This window comes from Maniola jurtina, chromosome 14 (genome assembly GCF_905333055.1).
Source record: "Maniola jurtina chromosome 14, ilManJurt1.1, whole genome shotgun sequence".
In the NCBI taxonomy this organism is placed as follows: Eukaryota; Metazoa; Arthropoda; class Insecta; order Lepidoptera; family Nymphalidae; genus Maniola; species Maniola jurtina.
In genome coordinates, this window is record NC_060042.1 from 14,637,014 (window position 1) to 14,656,529 (window position 19,516).

Below are 19,516 nucleotides of genomic sequence, written 5' to 3' on the forward strand. Positions count from 1 at the left end.
TCCGAGAGCACAAGCACATAACTCCGAAACGTTCCCACAGGAGGCCGACATGTTAGCATTCTGCATTAGGCTAGGACTGCACGCAATGATATCTCTCTTTTGTTGTATTGTGCCAGTAGAAAGGCAAGTATATCTCTATTCATAATATTTACAAAGTTGTAGTATGTAGCGGGATATTATTGGGATGTCGAATAATGAAAGCAGGGGAGGCTTTACAAAATATTATTTATTTAATAATATGTACAATTTTATTTTTGCGGCGGCAGACAAGCGACAATCTTTCAATTTCCTAACTCGAGTACAACTACTTAAGGAGTGTACAGTCAGCAACACAGCGAGCTCCCTTAGTCGCTTGTACTGGCGCGGGCGGGTGCAAACTCGCTTTGTAGCTGACTGTGCCTACCGGGCTCACGGCTACTCCGCACTCATCACACTGTATATCCCCTGTGATGCACCCTGTCATTATGAACAGTAGCGTAGACAGCTAGGTTTAGGAAGGGAATTTGCAGCTACTTAGGTTTTCGCTAGTTTTAGTAGATTCCCAGAAAGAAAGAATTTTTCAGAAATTCATTTTTAGACATGTTTACGAGGGCAACGATCATTACAACACAGTTCATAATCATACTTTAGCAGGATCGCTCTCGTGTGTTGGTGTGCGCACAAGCTTTGTTTCTTACATAAGATATGCGCACGTGTGCGAAGCCCCGAGCGCCGGCTAGTATGGTTGGTGGTGGCGCACCGTTTTTCCGCTACATTTGTCTATAGCCTAAAGCTGCCGATGGTAAATTAATTTAAATCTTATTTACAATCAATTTAAAAGTACTAGTAGCACATTAAAACTTCGTATAAAGCTTTATTTGCGAAAAAATTTAAAATGCACGCCTAATTGATGATTATTGATCTAAATGATTAACTAAATGAGTGCAGAGTAGCGAGTCGCGACACCCTCGCGCCGCGCGCCGAGGGCGACTCGGCTGTCTTTGTGTTAGCAGTCTCGTGGACTTTGTTAAAAAATTCCAATTCATTTTTTTAATTTCAAAAAATAAAATTCATTATACTGACATGTCAAGCCACGTGAGCGAGGTGTTACTTAAAATAAGGGATTCTCATCGCGCACCAACGCAACGCACAGCGCGCGAGCGCAGAGGACATTGGCTACTTCTCATCCCAGGAAATCAAAGAGTTCCTACGGGGTTTACAAAACCTAAATACACGGGGAGGAAGTCGCGGGCATCATCTAGTAGTGGTAGTAGTAGTAGTAGTAAAAAGCGGCCAAGCGCAAGTCGGACTCGCCCATGGAGGGTTCCGTAGCAGCAAGTAACATCATATAAAAGTTCTTGTAGTTCGTTACACAGTACACACATTTTACCCCACACGTATGGGTTTGATGAAAAAAAAATTGAGTTTCAGTTCTAGGTATGGGGAACCCCCAAAATTTATTGTTTTTTTTTTCTATTTTTGTGTGAAATCTTAATGCGGTTCACATGATACATCTACTTACCAAGTCTCAAGAGTATAGTTCTTTTAGTTTCGGAAAAAAGTGGCTGTGACATACGGACGAACAGACAGACTGACAGACATGACGTATCCATAAGGGTTCAGTTTCTTGCCATTTGGCTACGGAACCATAAAAAGCAAGGTCTGGGTCGGATTCACTTTCGCGCGTTTCGGTGCGCACAAACCCGTTGCGTGTGCGTTGCGTATGTGGTGCACACGCTGGAACCCCTGAGTGTGTGATGTGTTGCGTTGGCTGCGCTATTATATTTAATTTTCACACTTTTTTTGTCAATTTTTTCAATGCTGCATTCACTCATTCCGTCCCTCTCATTCGCGCACTCACCCCCACTCCAGGCATTCGTCGATCACTATCACATCGTTTATCTAACTAGAGCCGGAAGCTGCAGCACGCCACCCCACCGGTCGCCACACGCCACCCCACCGGTCACCGCACGCCACGCCACGTGCGCGGACTCAATTCCAATTGTACTGCAACTCTGTGGCAATGAAGATACGAATCTAAAATGGTGACGCTAAACACATTTCCTCTCACTTACATACTATACCCGTGTAAAAGATGTGAGTGAGATGGAATGATTAGCACCGCTGTGTTTGGATTCTTTTACTTTCTTGGCACTAGTTATATCATGTAATACGCTGCACTTTTCGGAGCGACATTGTTTATTATAGGTATATTTGTTTCCAGTCATAAAACACTAATTAGCAAGGAGTGTACATATGGCGGGGTGGGGAGTGGGGGGCGGCGCGCCGCCAGCGTCCGCCATGTTACATTACGTCACAATAATTAGGTATATTACAAGGGCCTCGTATAGTTACAGCGTATGTACAGGAGCGAACGTCACAGCTGTCGCGATGACGTCCGCGGAGCGCTACGTCTCACCAGCGACGATCGAGGTTCCCATCGGCCGCTTCCGAGTCAGTTCACAGAGAACCGCACGGAGCCAGGCGCCGCCGCGAGCAACTCGGACCGCGTCTAGGCTCTGCATGGTTTCGTGTAAATAGTTCGCCAGAGTTCGTTTTTACTTATCCACGAGTCGCACGCTTCAGCGACGGAGGTGCGGTCTGCACGGAGTCGGTCGGTGTGCGTGCGGCGGGTGGCGGGCGGCGGGGCGGCGGGGCCGTCTACTCGGGCGCGGGGCCGGTGTTGGCGGGCGTGCGCATGGGCGGGAAGTGGCGGTGGTCGCGCAGGTCGAAGGCGCCGCGCGGCGGCGAGCCCGCCAGCGCCGCGCCCAGCTCCGCCGCGCGCTCCGACTCTATAACACACGAGCGTCGCTCTCACTCTCCGCTCCGCTCCGCTCCCGGGGGGGCCTCGACGCCGTCGTGTGCACGATGCGCGGAGACCCTCCCGCCCTCCCGAATTCGAGCATCGAATCGAGAATTCCAAACCATGAAAACTTTTTTTTTTAACTTAGATCGGTTGTATGGTGAAATGATAATTGTTTACACGAATCCGGGAGCGGGGAGCCAAGCCGTATTCAGAACTTCGTGTGATCTTAATTTACTGAAAATGAGTCGGAAACTGTTAGATCTGATGTTATTTGTTCACAAACTTGAAACTCATGCAAACCGCCGGACACGGAAATCATTACCAACGTGGAGCACTCGACAAAAGCGCCGGTGTGAGCTCAGTGTATGACACACTCAGCTTACTAACACTTTACATTTCACACACGTATTTTATTAATTACTAGCTGTGCCCGCGACTTCGATCGCGTGGAATAGTGACCGCGGTTTATATAGCCACGGACGCTCAGGCGCGAGGCGTGTAGTACGTACTCTGTACGTTAAAAATGTTCGCCGTGATTCTTTAAATTGACATAACTTTTTTATTTATGAACCGATTGACATGAAATAAACACTAAATGTTAAGTGAAGCTTACTACAATATATTAGTGAAAACCGTATCTAAATCGAATAAGCCGTTTCTGATATTAGCGTGCACAAACACACAGACAAACAGACAAAAAAAAAATTAATTACAATTTCGGGTTCGGCATCGATATAATAACAACCCCTGCTACTTTTTTTTATATATTTCCATTGTACAGACACCACTTTTCTACAATTTTATTATATGTATAGATCATGCACAGTATTTTTCATGCAAACCGTGAGAGCCAGCGCGTGGCAGACCTTCGTTATTCTAACTGCGGAAAGTTCCTGTGCGCTCTGCAACTGTCCCCAACACAGGGAAGAACGATCAGCGACTATGAAGTTTGAATCATGGTGGCTTTGGGAGATATTTTTAAATAAATTAAAGGGAAAAATGTTACGCCAAAGTGTTAAGTCAAATTCTTTTATATTTTCTTCGAAATAGTATTAGAAATCACGTCACGCAGCCAGACACTTGTCGTGGTGGCAGCCCCCCGCCAGGCAGCCGGGTCTGCTTTTTAACCGACTTCCAAAAAAGGAGGAGGTTCTCAATTCGTCGGGATCTTTTTTTTTTATTTTTATTTTTATTTTTTATGTATGTTCCCCGATTACTCAAAGACCCCTGGACCGATTTGGAAAATTTTTTTTTTGTTTGAAAGGGTATACTGTGCAGGTGGTCCCATATAAATTTGGTGAAGATCTGATGAATATCTTCGGAGATGGAGAACAGAACTCCTCAATGGATAGGAGCAAATTGCTCGCGATCAGTGTAATAGCTTAGTAAACAGTAGGGTTTTAACTGGGCACAGCATATTATAGTACAGTAGGGCCACTAAAAATTGTGAAATAAAAAATTTTCAAAAGAAAAATAAAACCGACTTCAAAAACGACAAACACTAAAAAGTAAAAAATAACTTTTGTTTAGCTACACGTGTAATGCACCTAGGTATGAAGTCGGGCGAGCTTCACTCTTGGATTTCTAATTTTGTTTTAATATGCTCGCTCGACTTCATACCTAGGTGCATTACACGTGTAGCTAAACAAAAGTTATTTTTTACTTTTTAGTGTTTGTCGTTTTTGAAGTCGGTTTTATTTTTCTTTTGAAAATTTTAGTTTCCAAACTTTCAGCTGTTATAAAATAACGAAGGTCTGGCACGCGCTGACTCCAAGTCCATAACTTTAAATTGCCAGTTGACAGATAAAGGACAATATGGCTTTCCTAAATTCTTACTTTGGACGCACAATATTGTCTTCTATTTTGATTTTTGATATATTTACCTATTCATTTTCCAATCGCCGAGTAAGTAATGACTAATAGTTACCTACTTGTTTAAAAAGATAGCAAAGTACGTTTTTGGTGAGTGTCTAGTTTGAGCAAGCGAAGAATGGTATAATAAAATCACGAGCGTAGCAAGTGATTCTAAGTTAGGATCCTGAGCGTAGTTAGGGATTCAAAGGCACAGGAATCAATAACATAAATATTGTACCTGCCTTGATTGAACAACATACTACTGCAGCACCTTTTACTCTAACCTTTTTATATTTTTCAAAGACCGTGATAAAAATAGTGTGTCTCACTTGGGGTAAAAATATTTGTTTTCGGGCGGCGTATATTGAATTTCTCTGTTAAATTTTAAACTTTTAAATATTACCTACTTGACGATTGAAAAATCAGCTCTAATAGAATAACAAGAATGGCTGTAAATAGTTGCACACGTACAGGCAGAAAATTTATAAGCTAAAAGAAACAGTCAACCTAAAAACCAAAATTAGGACTCTGAGAGGGCATTCTCGATCACACTAAGTTCTCACGAGGCAAAGCTTACAGTTCCCTCACCGCTACTCACCATTTCGTTAAATATTGTGAACACTGACATGCAATTGAAACAAAAATAATGATGTATACTGTGAGACAAGACAGGCCTTCGCAAACCGAGGGTTAGCTTGTCGACGGTTGAGCTTTCCAATCGTTACAACTTCTACGAAATCGTCTGTGACGAGGAAATATGTCTCTTTGAGGGTGTCACCAAAGTAAAAGCGAATGGCAATGAAATGAGAAATGGCAAAATAAATGTAGAATGCGTGTTCACGGACATCGAGACGTGAGAGGCAGCGCACGAGGACGTCACGGGTCGACAGAGGCACAGAGGATCGGTCGGCACTCACCTGCGGTCCGGCGTCGCCTCGCCCGCGCCGCTCAGTCGCGCGGCGCGTCCGCCGGCGCGGCTGCGGCGCGCGGAAACGAGGAGCGGGTTAGTATCGTCGGTGCAACCGGCGCGACCGATCCTCCCGACCGGACGTCGCGCGGAGCGAAACGAATACTCACTCTGCGGCGCGGCAAGCGTGCGCCCTCGGCGCTCGCCGGCAGCAGGCCGACGAGCGTGTCGGGCGGCAGTGGGGCGGGGCGGGGCTGAGGACTGGGGCGGGGGGGCGCAAGCGGGGCGGGGGCGGAAAGCGAGCGAATATAGACAAGGGTGGCGCACGGTGTGCGAGGGACACGGGCTCGGCTGGTCGGCGGTCGGGCGGACGGCTACCTGTGAGCGTGTCCGGCTGGCGGCCGCGCAGCGCGCCCGCGTAGCTGCAGCCCGGCGCGGCTGCGGGGAACAACGGGTGAGCGCGGCGAGCCAGCCCGCGCCGCGCGCCGCGCCTAGCTCTACGCGCGATTTTTATATTTTGTCCACTTTGGAAGGAGAGATCGTTCGATAGACGTCGAACGTGACCGAGCGGCGCGGCGAGCGGCGCGGGGGTTGGACCGATACGGTACTGATATCGTAATACACTGATATAATACTGGTCCTAGCATAATATTATACTGAAAACAATACACATATATTTATAATTCTCATTAGACTGGGTCGGGGGAAAGAAGGGCGCAACGAATTCAGAATATATGAAAAAATAATATAATACTGGAATAGATAGACAAATGATAAATATAGCATATAGATTCGTATAGTCGGAGGAGGCAGGAGGGTGGCGGGAGCGGGAGGCGGCTGTGGGGCGAGGCGGTCGGCGGAGGGCACGAGCCCGCGCGTCGCGCCGGCCCGGCGCTGGCACTGCGCACGCGGCGCGCACCGATATCGTCGGTGAGCGGAAAACGAGACGTGGGTATTCGTTTTTATCGTAAGCCCTCATGGGCGGCGATCATAATTTTTTAAAAAGAATATCATAGAGAAAACAAACATTTCGTAGCTTAATAAAATAACCTTAAACTAAAAATACACAGTAAGAAATACGCTAACAATAGCATCAATTTCGTAACATAATTATAAGAAAAAGAAGTCTCGTCAAACTGTATAGGACCGACCGAAGCAGACCTCCCGACTCAGTAAAGAGTTCGCCGAACATTCCTCCGTCTTCATTCCCTCAAAATATAATGCGATTTAAATTGTCCCAGCGGAAATACCTCCTGGGCAAGTAGCACAGTGTGGAGGAGAACTTTAGTGATCACCAAAATTAAACTTGAGACTGGCAACTGAGCGTGCGAAAGGAGCATGTTAATAGTATAAAAAATAAATTTCACTTCTTTCGCTGGATTCCCGACATTAGTATCCTAGCTAACTATTGAGATCTCGTGATGGTCGGGCCGCGTCGGTCGGTCGGGGTGGTGTTGGGTGTGTGCGGGGTGGACGCACCTGGCGGCTCGGCGAGCGGCGCGGCGGGCGGCGCGTCCAGCAGGCGGTGCGTGCGCAGCAGCGCGCAGTCGCCGCCCTCCGCCGCGTCCAGCGCGAACACGTGCACGGCGCCCGCGTCCGTCGCCACCACGAGCCGCGGCCGGCGCGCCACGCTGCGGACACACAAGGTTACACTGGCACGTCACGTGGCGCGGCGCTGCGGCTGCGGCTGCGGCACACTCACTTGGTGACGGCGGCCACGGCGCGCTTGGCGGCGCGCGGCAGACGCGCGGAGGCGAAGGCGCGGCCCTGCGCCAGCACGTCGGCCACCTGCGCCGGCAGGTAGCCCGCGCCCGCCGACACGGCGGACGACAGCCAGTCCATCCAGCCCTCGGGCGCCGCGCCCTCGCCCTCGGCCGCGCGCTCGGGCGCCGCGCCGCCGGCCGCGCCCTCCTGCAGGCGGAACACGTGCACGGTCTCGGTGTTGGAGGTGGCGGCCAGGTAGGCGCCGCACGCGCTGAAGGCGAGGCACGCGATGGCCACGCAGCGCTTGACGCCGCGCCGGAACTCGTAGAGGCGCGTGCGCTCGGGCACGAGGAACACGCGGATGACGGTGCCGCGCTCGGACGCCGTGGCCAGGCGGCGGCCGCACGCCGACCACGCCAGCGCGGCCAGCGGGCTGTCGTGCGCCGCGATGACGCACTTGGCGTGCAGGTGCACGCAGTCGAAGATCTGCACCTCGCCCACGGCGCTGCTGCCCGGGTAGGCCACGAGGCACAGCTCGGCGCTGGGCGACAGCGCGCACAGGCCGCGCGGGTTGGGCGGCGTGTCGCGGATGGTGTGCAGGATCTTCATGTCGCGGATGTTGTGGATGTGCAGCGACTCCTCCAGGCACACCACGAGGCGCGAGCGGTTCAGCTTGACGGCCAGGATGGTGTTGCTGTAGCTGTAGTTGCAGATCTCCGTGCCCTTCTTGTAGTGGCACACGATCAGCTTCCTGCCAAACAGATCCGCCACTAGCAATTCCGAGACAGCTTACTTACAATGCCGACTGTAGCGAGGCACAACAGACAAATCAAAATAAAAGAAAGATTTAAAAAGTGCTTTCTATAAGGACACTATGACCTATGACTATGATAGCAAGTGTCGGAACACGTCCGCGCATCGTCACCTGCCCGTATGTTTGCTGCACACCAGGCTACACAAACAAAGCAAGCAAAACAATCATTTTTAATTACTCAGTAAAATATTTCTTCCCTATCATATTACTATTATTTTTTCCGCAATGAAACTATTGAAACCTACTTATTTTTGTTATATTCAATTCGCTGAGCGTTCATCAAGCTCCAAGCCACTCATTGTTATTACATCTACCTATTCAATCAACATACATTGTACATAGTGCCAGTAGTAAGTACTTTCATATTTGCAAATCATTATTATTCATTTATACATGTTGGAAAAATTGATTCCCTCCCTAGTGGAGACAATCAGGAGTCAAGCGCGCATTAGTCATTCCTCATCAGATTACTGATTACGTACGTTATAATGTACAAAGACGTGCGCGATCATACCAACCGACCAGCGCATCGCATAATGTACCTACTTATTTACACAACTACAAACTTATGTGTCATTTTTATTTTGCACTATTTTGATATCTTTATGTTAAAAAAACCGGCCCAATGCGAGTCAAACTCGCGCACCGCGGGTTCTGTACTCTGGTATTTTTTCGATATTTTGCAGATTAATCAAAAACTACTATGCATAAAAATAAATAAAAATTAGTTTTAGAATTTACAGGTCCTTTAATATGATACCCCTACTTGGTATACCTAGTTATCTTACTTTGAAAATTGAAAATACTAATTATTTGTTCCTGAACACATTTTAGTTTTTTTTGTAATAATACCAAAAATTCACGGTTTTCGGTTTTTTTCCTTTACTTGTGCTATAAGGCCTACCTACTTCCCAAATTTCATGATTCTAGGTCAACGGGAAGTAGCCCATAGGTTTTCTTGACAGACACAACAGAGGGACGGACGCACAGACAGAAGACAGATGGACAACAACAACAACAAAGCGATCCTATAAGGGTTCCTTTTTTTTGAAGTACGGAACCCTGAAAAGGTGCCCGGCGTCTTATTCGCACTCGTGTGCAGATGTGAGTGGTGACGTCATTGGTAGGAAGCAACCGTGTCGGTCGGTGTGACGCCACCGCCACCAGCCACGCGCGTCAGCCGCCGCCGCGCGCTCGTGACAGATAACACCTAGCTCTGATAACTATACTGCTAGTTTCACGGGTAACGAGTTCACTTCCTACCCACGATAACAAATTAAAGGTTCAAAACATATTGACACCAACAGTATAATCAGCGACGTGGCTTTTCCAAATCATTTTCTTTTCAGGGGACTTATTTTGTCTGTAATAAGTGTGTCTGTCTGTCTACTCGTTTTTATAGCCCATCTGTTTAACCGACTTTGACACTTGGTCCAAAAACAGGTTGCATCCTAGGGCAGGACTTAGGCTATTTTGACATGGAAAATCAATGAGTCCCCGCAGGATTTTTAAAAACCTGAATCCACGCAGACAAAGCCGTGGGCATCTTCTAATTTATAAGTTCCAGAGCTTTTCAGAAATTAAAACACTAAATTAGAAAAAATTATAAGCTTGACTCTCCAGTGATGTGGGTTGAGCTTTGAGTTGTGCAATTTGTTTACACTTTAAAATATCTGTTCAGTTGAATTCTTGAAATTCATAAAGGAGATAAATTTAAAAGTCAAGCTATTGGCACTCTTGTGGCGTATTTACTTAGCACAATAACATATTACTGTGTTTCCTCTTAGCTTGACATCAATACAGCATACTTGTACTTGGCTCACGCTTTACTTATGTAGAATTAATACAAGACAGATTTACATTACAGTCATAACTCCTTTAAATGCTAAGTAAGTCCAAGTAAAGCCAAAGTATGCTATATTAATTGTTGGTACTTTGCTCAAGCTAGAGATAAATGATTTGAATGCATAATATAATGCAACAAACAAAAGTTTGATAAGAATGATAGATTTGAAAAGTCTATATTCTGTTAGTTGTTCCTTCCTGCCTGGATTTTATGTTCATTGTTTGAGCAATCAAACAGTAACACAATTTTAGAACATGGAAACAGCTTATTTAGTATGAAATGAAAAGTACCTGGGAGCTGAAACGGTGACAATGGCCACCAAGGAGCTGCTGAAGAGCCGGTCCACCAGGCAGGTGTCCTGGCCCGACTGGCTGGCGTAGATCTCCTCGATGCCATCGTCGGCCGTGAGCGCAAACAGGTGGTAGCCACTGCTGCTGCCTGCTACCAGCGACCTGCAACCACCACTCCAAATTATAAGCATTCATTTGTATTGGCAAACTAGCTTACTATACACTGTTTGACAGGCAAAAACTAATTCAACAAGTATATTAAGTGAGATATTATGGTGATATTCACATCAACTACATGTTATTTTTATAATTAGTTATTAGTATACTGTTTAAGTTTAATACTTTTTTCTTCATATTTAACTATGGAAATAGTTTAACTCATTCTAACAAATTATTATTTTTTCTGAAAAAAATCTGTAACTGACCAAATTTCTAAATTCAAATTCAAATTCAAATTCAAATTCAAAATGTTTTTATTCAATTAGACTTTTACAAGTTCTTTCGAATCGTCAAAAGCATCTACCACTGGTTCGGAATGCCTTTCCTACCGAGAAGAACCAGCAAGAAACTCGGCGGTTGCTCTTTTCAAAGATTTGATGTACAATATTATGCCATGTATAAAAGCAATTGAAGTCCTGCGCATTGCTGGAGCGAATCGAAGTTCAAATCCACGCTTTTTTATCATTTACATAATCTTCGATAGTATAATATGCTTTTCTCAAGAGCATATTTTTAATAGATTTTTTGAACCTGTGTAAAGGCAAGTCCAAAATTGACTGAGGAATTTTGTTATAGAAGATTATACCCATTCCCACAAATGACTTTTGGACCTTCCTGAGACGGAGCGTAGGAGTCGCAAGCCTGTTACGGTGTCTAGTCAGCCTGTTGTGTAGATCGCCAACCTTCTTGTAACTAAGAATATTTTGTCTTACAAAAATTATGTTGTTGTAAATATATTGAGAGGCTACGGTAAGGATACCTATTTCCTTAAATTTTTCTCGAAGTGAATCGCGTGGTTTTAAGTTATAAATTGCGCGTATTGCCCTTTTTTGTAATACAAAAATTCTCCCAATATCTGCCGCTCTACCCCATATTAAGATTCCATAAGACATAATACTATGAAAATAAGCAAAATATACTATCTTTGCGGTCTCCACGTCAGTTAATTGTCGAATCTTTCTAACCGCGTAAGCAGCAGAGCTTAGTTTGCCAGCAAGAGTTGATATATGGGTGCCCCATTGCAGCTTCGCATCTAAGGTTATCCCCAAAAATGTAGTAGTCTCTTCTATTTTCAAAATATCATTATTTATCCTTAAATTAATGTTACTTGTGTTCTTGGTATTGGGCAGTGCGAATTCAATACACTTAGTTTTTTTTGCATTTAAAAGTAGATTATTTACAGTAAACCAGTGAGTTACCTGAGATATGGCACCATTTATATCGTCAAAATTGTCCTTATTTCTATCGACTTTAAAAATCAAAGACGTATCGTCAGCAAATAGTACGATATCGCAAATATTTTGGACTACATATGGTAAATCGTTTATGTATACTAAGAACATGAAAGGACCTAGAATAGAGCCTTGAGGAACACCCATTAGTGAGGCTGATCCGGATGACTTCACATCATTCACACATACTGTTTGAATACGATCACTAAGATAGGACGCAATGAGACCAAGCGCAGTGTCTTTGATTCCATAGTGGCTCAATTTAACTAAAAGAGTCTCGTGCTCAACGCAATCAAATGCCTTGGATAAATCACAGAAAATACCAATGGCATTCTGTGACCCCTCCCACGCATTGAATATATGCTTTAACAGCATTGCGGCCGCGTCGGTTGTTGATCGACCTTTAGTGAAGCCATACTGTTCAGAATGGAGTAGCTTATTAAAATTGAAATGCTGAAGCAGTTGGTTGAGCATGATTTTCTCAAATATCTTGCTCAGTGTTGGCAAAATTGAAATTGGCCTGTAATTGTTTGGGTCATTTTTGCTACCCGATTTAAAAAGTGGTATCAATTTACTACATTTCATGAGATCTGGAAAAGCGCCTGTATCCACAGACTCATTAAAAATTAAGGCTAGATATGGCGCAATAATATCAATAATATTGTTAATTATTTTTACTGATATTCCCCACAGATCTCCGGTTTTTTTGCTTTGTAAAGATTTGAACACTTTAACAATGTCATATGGAGTAACGTATTCAAACCTAAACAACACACCGCATTCAGTGACATTGGCCCTGAGAAGATCATAGGCTTCTGTTGGTGAAGAGCTAAGGGAACTAGTAGTGATGACTGGAATGTTCTGGAAAAAATTCTCAAATGTATTTGCAATTTCAATATTGGAGTCAATAATACGGTTATTAATTTTTAGCTCCAATTTATTGTTATGCACTTTTTGTTTCCCAGTTTCATCCGTGATGATATCCCAAGCTGCTTTAATTTTATTATCAGAATTAATAATTTTTTGCTTTATGCAGAGTGACTTTGCTTGTATGCAAACCTTTTTGAATAATTTTGAATAATTTTTTACATATTCAACAAATGTGGGAGTGTAGTTATATTGTTTTTCTGCATACAAGTCGAACAACTTATTTCTACTTTTATAGATGCCAACAGTAGCCCAGTCACTAAATTTAAGATTTTTAAACAGTTTTTTTTCTACAATTTTAAAGGTAGAATTAAATTGAGAGTTTATGAGATCAAAAAAAGCATTATAGTGTTCATCCGGACCACCCTGAGTAAAGTCAAGTTTAGGTAAAGCAGTTAAAACCTTTAGTTTGAACTGCTCTACCTTTTTAGTGGTTACTGGCCTATACTTTATTAACTTTGTTATGTCTTGATTATCACTGGGAACAGATATCATTTGTCCACAGTGATCGGATCTTAGATTCGTCATGATCGATTTTGCGACAATCTTACAGTCACAGAAAATGTTATCTATACAAGTGGCTGAATTTGCAGTTATCCGTGTTGGTTCATTGAAAATTTTCTGTAAATTAAAGCTTTTAAATAAATTGAGTAATCTGTCAGTTCTGTAAATAAACCTGTCAAATGTGATGTCTGGTCCGCCCACTGGACATCTAGACTGGACGGCTAGAAAAAAGACATCCTAATCCTGGGCTAAAGTTTATGATATCTCAAGTGAAATTAGTTTTGCAATAAAGTGATGAACACATGAACAAAGTCACTCCAGTTAGAATAAAGAAGAACTGTGGGCCAACAGACTACTACCTTGCATACCTACTATACCATAAATTACGTCTAGGTTAACATTAAACTACTCATAAGCCAAATTGTATGGCTAATTGCACTTTCAATGGTTATAAGTAGTACTTATATATTACACCTATTCATAATAATGAAAAAAATGTAATAAGGTAAGACAAACTGAATAAAAAAGTGATTTATTTCACAACTTGTACTTGTACATGTACTCCATCAATTGTTATAATACAATAATTGCAACATAAATTGAAAGATTAGTGTAACACAAGCCATATCAGCTGTTTACTGTATTCAGATAGTGTTCAAGTTTCCATTTCTTTAAGCATTGCTTATTATAACTAAACAAGCATAGAGCCAGTATCATTATCTCTCACACCAATCAAACCAAACATTAGTGACCATAACAAGAGTGAATATAATTTCAGTAGTGCAATGGTTATCACTGGTCAATAGTTGAGCAAATTTTTCGCAGCAATGTTTATTTACTACGAGAAGGGTTTCGCTCGCTGTTACGAAAACATTGGCATTGACATATTGCATCATCGTTCATCGCACAATAACGTTCCCCGAGCTCCTCGGAGCGAGTAGCGAGCAGCGAGCCCGCGTCGAGGCTGCCCCGTCCCCGACAGCTGGCCCGAGGGCTCGCTCAGCTGCTCGCAAGGCCACGGCGTCTTGGCTCTCTCTCACTTCACACTCGAACAATACAGCAATTAGGCCCACTTACGTGCAATCTTGATTGAATTGGACGAATATTCCTCCTGCATTTGATCCCTCGGCGCTGTGACCTCCTCCCAAACTCATTGGACCGTTCGATATAACGAGCTGATATATATGCTAATCACTATTTACGACATACGCGCCCTACGACCTTTGTTACGGAGCACAATCCACAAACACTAACTCACTTGTAAATAATAAAATCCAAGTATTCGTCACAAAAGTAGAATTTTTTGACACAAAGAACGACCTTGCTCGCTGAAAACAAGCCCCCTCCTCTCGCACCCCGCACAACTCGATCCATAGACAACAACGATTACCGATTCCGATCAAATCGACCATTGGACTATCGAGCCCATAATCGAGTCACTGTCGATCAATTTCATCAAAAAGGCAAAGTGATGAAATAGTTTTTCATTTTGCAATGCGATAATGATGAGCCTTATTTTGAAATTTTTTAGGGTAATTGCTGAATTTCTACAGAAAATGTGAAACACGTCATTTTGGCATAGTAGGTAGTAGGTAGGTTGGTAATGGTAGGTAATACATAATATCGATTTTCACGATCTATGGTGCTATGCGAGTGATGTAGTTCAATGTGCTGTCAGCTCTGTCAGCCAGTCAGCTGTGGCGATTTGACATTTCATTTGAGGTGATTAAGGTCTGTGATTAAGGTTATGTTTACTGTGTAGGTATACTCGTGGTTAGATTTAAGTGAATAAAGTTTTCAAAAATGGGTCGTAAAATTCCAGCAAAGAAACATCGGGGCGTTAAAGATCCTCTAGTACAACAGGCGAGGCGGTTACAAAGGTGGATAGTTTTCATAACCTTTTAAAAGTTTTAAATCCTTCTGTTTTTGGTTTATGTTTATGATGTACTATGATTGCATTTACACTAATGTTTGTTTGTTGTGTATAGTTTGAAAGGCAAAATAAACGCGCCGCCAAAGGATCCGGACGATCAGCCGGTGCCGAAGACGCTCACGCGCCTGTTCGCGTTTCAGAATCGAGACAAAACCATCAAGAAGAAGACAAATAAGAAGCTACTCTCCGCGGGTCTGTATAATATAAACAGAGCAACACTTTTGGGTAGACTAAACTTAACACCATCATAAGTAGTAATAACACAAAATCACACTAGTTTCTACTGTCCAAATCCATATTTGGCTACATGGCCCCAACGGCTCTATCAAGCAGATAGGAATATGAAAGGACAGTAGTCTACCTTTGACTATTGTTATCTATACATATGCAAATCTTGTGAGTGACTGACAGATGGCGTGAGACAGTCTGGTGAGCACGGCAACCCGGTGGCGCGCCTGAAGCAGCTGCCGGGAGAGTCGGGGCGAGGCTTCTCCCTGCGCATCAACAGCGCCGTGCGCGCGCTGCACCACCCGCTCCACCAGATCAACTATCCAGTATGTTCATTTTCAAAGTACTTACAGCATTTGGTGGGAATCTGTGGTGGAGCTTGTAATGATTTTGATTTTAACCACTCATAAGTGCTTAGCGATCTCAGTTATAATTGCACCATTGAAGTAATAGGTACTATAGTTGATCATGCGGGTGTTCATCTGTGTGTAATGAGGTTGTGGTGAGCTGTTGTGATGGTCTCGCTCCGGCTAGTGGGTAGCTCGACTCCTATTTGAGGGTTTAGGATCATTCGGGGCATGCACCTCTAATTTTTGATTTTTCAGAGTGTAAAAATTAAACACAAATTATTATCACTTTGCTTTAAACATTGAAGAGAAACATAGTGAGGAAACCTACATGCCTAAGAGTTTTCTATGTTCTCAATGGTGTATGTAGTTTGCCAATCTGCACTCGGCCAGTGTAGTTGACTATGGCGTAAACCCTTCTCATTCGGTGAGTTGCCCCGTGCTCGGGCGGAGGCCGGCGATGGCTAGAGACGATGATGGTTGCCTGTTGCAGGACGACGTGGAGTCAGAGGACGAGAAGGGGTCGCGCATGACGGCGCAGCGCGAGCGACGCCGCCGCAAGCGCCGCGGCGCCGACCACCAGCCCCGCGGCGCCGACCGCCAGCCCGCCGTGAGTCGCACGCGGCGCCTCGCGCTCCAGAAGCGGGAGAAGAAGAACAAGGCGGTCGAGGTGAGCGCCCACACACCACCAACATGTCTATAACACATTGTGAGTGTAAAACAAAATCTACCTGTGCAATACACGCAGCAAGAATACCCCACATTTGGCCAAATGTACAATTGTGATTGTCAACCTATAAATGATACACACTGTTTGAGCTATATCGATCGGTCTGGTTTTCTTATCTCAGTCTGGCTGGGTCTCTTTATTTCTAATTTGATGAGATGGGGAAACTGCAAGCATAGCTGTCTCCATCATTCGCTGAGCGACTTTGATCTTTCTTACGAGGGCAATACTATTACTGCAATAATAGAGTGATGTGATAATCTGATCACAAGTTTCGTGCTAAAGAAGTTAAACATTCTGAACTCACTTTTTTCGCGTGTCCACAACAAATTCACGTAAATATTTTCCTTAGGAGGCATCGTGGACGCAACGCGCGGAGGCGCAGTACGAGCGCGTCGCATTCGGCGACGTCGCTCACGCGCCGCCCGCGCTGCGCGCGCCGACACTCGCCTGCCCCAAGCCTGCGGTGAGTGAGGACATGTTGCTACACAAGCAACACATTGTTCTGTTAGAAACCCTCGCTTATCGCTCAAGCTGAATTGATCAAACCGACTTATTCATAATGGTACGTGCACGCAGGCGGCGCGGCGCGGCCTGCTGTTGGCGGCGATGCTGGGCGGCGGCGCGGCGGACGGAGCGGGCGCGGCGGCGCGCGGCGCGGAGATGCGGGAGCGCGCGCGCCTCGACGCCGTGGCCGCCTACCGCGCGCTGAAGAAGGAGCGCCGTCTGCGCGACGAGCCCGGCGCGCGCCCGAAACCGACGCCCTCGTGAGACCTCGCGTGGGAGGCTCCGGGCCGCCTGCCGCGCGCGACCACTCCAATGCGAGCTACGCTGTAACGGCGCTTCTGCACGGTCGCTCTCATACTATATCAGCAATCAGCATAAGTTTGATTCGGCCGCGCCAAGCGCGCGTGCTCACCCGAGTTTATAACTAACTGTGCGTTATCTAAACCGTCTGTTGTATGATATATTTATATATAAGAATGTGTATTGTAAATAATATAATTCATATTTTTAATTCTACCTATTTCGTTTCATTCATCATCTTGATAATACCTGCATCGATGACTCACACGGAAAAGTTCCATGAGAGTTTCTCTGTTTATCTTTATCTATATTTGCTTTCCTTAGGGAAAAAAACCGGCCAAGTGCGAGGCAGACTCGCGCACCGAGGGTTCCGTAATCGGCTATTTTTTCCGACATTTTTCACGATAAATCAAAAACTATTATGCATAAAAATAAATGAAAATCTGTTTTAGAATCTACAGGTAAAGCCCTTTCATATAATACCCCACTTAGTATAATTATCTTACTTTGAAAATTGAAACACGTTTTAATTTTTTTTTAATGATGTAACTACTAATTCGCGGTTTTCAGATTTATTCCTTTACTTGTGCTATAAGACCTACCTTCTTTCATGATTCTAGGTCAACGGGAAGTACCCTATAAGTTTTCTTGACAGACACGACAGACGGACGGACAGACAGACAACAAAGTGATCCTGTAAGGGTCCGTTTTTCCTTTTGAGGTACGGAACCGTAAAAACAATTCAACCACAACAAATTGCCATCTATATACGTGTACGTGAAAATAATAATCCTAAATTCTACTACTCAGTACTCTGCGGGGAGTTTCAAAACGAAAATTAAAACAGAATAGTAAGTAGATATTCTATAATACAATAATTTAATGATTTCATACTCGAAATGAACGTCATCAAGACATGCAATTTCATACAGTTAGCCTACTGTAGCATCGTCTGTCAAGCAGTCGGCAGTCGGCACCCGCTCCACTGATGGTGCGAGCCACGAACGATGCGCCTGCACAAAACTAATAGCAATACAGTTTTAGCGCAACTTTACTTTTATTGTTTTGACTTTTGACTTCCTTTTGTTAACCCCCGACCCAAAAAGAGGGGTGTTACTGGTCCCATATAATCATTCTGGAAAAGGAAAACTACCAATAATAAAGTTAACAAATGCGGCTACAGTGAAACTGCGGTGACGTCACCTGAGAGAGCGGGGCACTTCGAGAAGCCGGTCAAGTGCGAGTCGGGCCTCGCTTGTTTAGAGTTCCGCGGTACCTACATAATTCATTAATTATGTTATTTTTTAGGGTTCCGTACCTCAAAAGGAAAAACGGAACCCTTATAGGATGACCTTGTTGCCTGTCTGTCTGTCTGTCCGTCCGTCCGTCATGTCTGTCAAGAAAACTTATAGAGTACTTCCCGTTGACCTAGAATCATGAAATTTGGCAGATAGGTCTTATATTTGATTTTGGTAGGAATTTGATCTTATAGCACAAGTACAGAAATAAATCTGAAAACCGCGAATTAGTGGTTACATCATTAAAAAAAAAATTAAAACGTGTTTCAATTTTCAAAGTAAGATAACTATACCAAGTGGGGTATCATATGAAAGGGCTTTACCTGTACATTCTAAAACAGATTTTCATTTATTTTTATGCATAATAGTCCAGTAATTTAGTAATATGAGATGGAAAGTTTTCAGAAGGTTATGCAAATTGGTGGTTTTATAGATTTCGATGTGCTCTTTCCGAATTTTTATTTTGCCACCTCGTGCCTTTGCAGCTCGCGCCCCCATCTTGGAAAAATGGCACCCAAAAACAGTTTTTTCACGATAACTTCTTTCCCACTCATTTTACGATAAAAATGGCTTTGTAACAATTAAACTAGAGACAATTTCCTACAATTTGTGTACTAGTCTGTCTACCCTATGAGCTAGACAACGTCCCACATGCTAAGTATATGCTATGTGCATCGATGTATATGGATGGGCCCTTCGAAGATAAAAAACGCGCTCAAAAAGTCAATAGAATTTGCAAAAGTCTCTTGACTTTGTCAATGACGATGACGTAATATTCAAGCGTATTTTTGCGGACGGAATTGTATGGGAAAGGCTAATCCATATACATCGATGGCTATGCGCGGGCAACAATAGTCATTTTCATATTTGGGAGCCTCCCTAAAAAATATTTAATTGACTTTCAAAATTTGGTTTCGCGTGAACGTTCCAAATAGATACACCAAATGGCCAGGTTTGTAACTCATTTGGTGTTCGAGCTAGAGCGCTGTGTGCCCGCGGCGCGGCTCGCGAACAGACAGACATGAAGATGACAATAAGGCTCCGTTTTACCCTTCGAGTGCGGAACACACTGTCCGTTGGCATGTAGACTGTAG

At 44.2% G+C, this 19,516-nt stretch overlaps 2 protein-coding genes across 6 annotated transcripts; one reads left to right on the forward strand and one right to left on the reverse strand.

Moving 5' to 3' along the window:
• Positions 1-208: 208 nt before the first annotated feature.
• LOC123871526 (WD repeat domain phosphoinositide-interacting protein 2) lies at positions 209-14,457 on the reverse strand. 4 transcript variants are annotated; one of them, XM_045915374.1, is made up of 7 exons: positions 14,160-14,456; positions 10,201-10,362; positions 7,249-8,001; positions 7,026-7,177; positions 5,925-5,984; positions 2,622-2,771; positions 209-2,353 (listed from the first exon to the last, which is right to left on the reverse strand). In XM_045915374.1, the coding sequence occupies exons 1-6, from the start codon at positions 14,234-14,236 to the stop codon at positions 2,641-2,643; spliced, it is 1,335 nt and encodes a 444-aa protein (XP_045771330.1). In that variant the 5' UTR covers positions 14,237-14,456; the 3' UTR covers positions 209-2,353; positions 2,622-2,640. The 4 variants fall into 4 exon arrangements, with proteins under 4 accessions (XP_045771330.1, XP_045771329.1, XP_045771331.1 ...); XM_045915371.1 differs by lacking the exon at positions 209-2,353 and adding an exon at positions 5,557-5,800 and having other exon boundaries at positions 2,658-2,771; positions 5,890-5,984; positions 14,160-14,457; XM_045915373.1 differs by having other exon boundaries at positions 209-2,771; positions 14,160-14,457.
• A 330-nt stretch (positions 14,458-14,787) lies between these two features.
• LOC123871527 lies at positions 14,788-17,340 on the forward strand. 2 transcript variants are annotated; one of them, XM_045915376.1, is made up of 6 exons: positions 14,788-14,962; positions 15,071-15,207; positions 15,427-15,569; positions 16,084-16,260; positions 16,670-16,786; positions 16,897-17,340. In XM_045915376.1, the coding sequence occupies exons 1-6, from the start codon at positions 14,886-14,888 to the stop codon at positions 17,086-17,088; spliced, it is 843 nt and encodes a 280-aa protein (XP_045771332.1). In that variant the 5' UTR covers positions 14,788-14,885; the 3' UTR covers positions 17,089-17,340. The 2 variants fall into 2 exon arrangements, with proteins under 2 accessions (XP_045771332.1, XP_045771333.1); XM_045915377.1 differs by having other exon boundaries at positions 16,670-16,783.
• Positions 17,341-19,516: the final 2,176 nt, after the last annotated feature.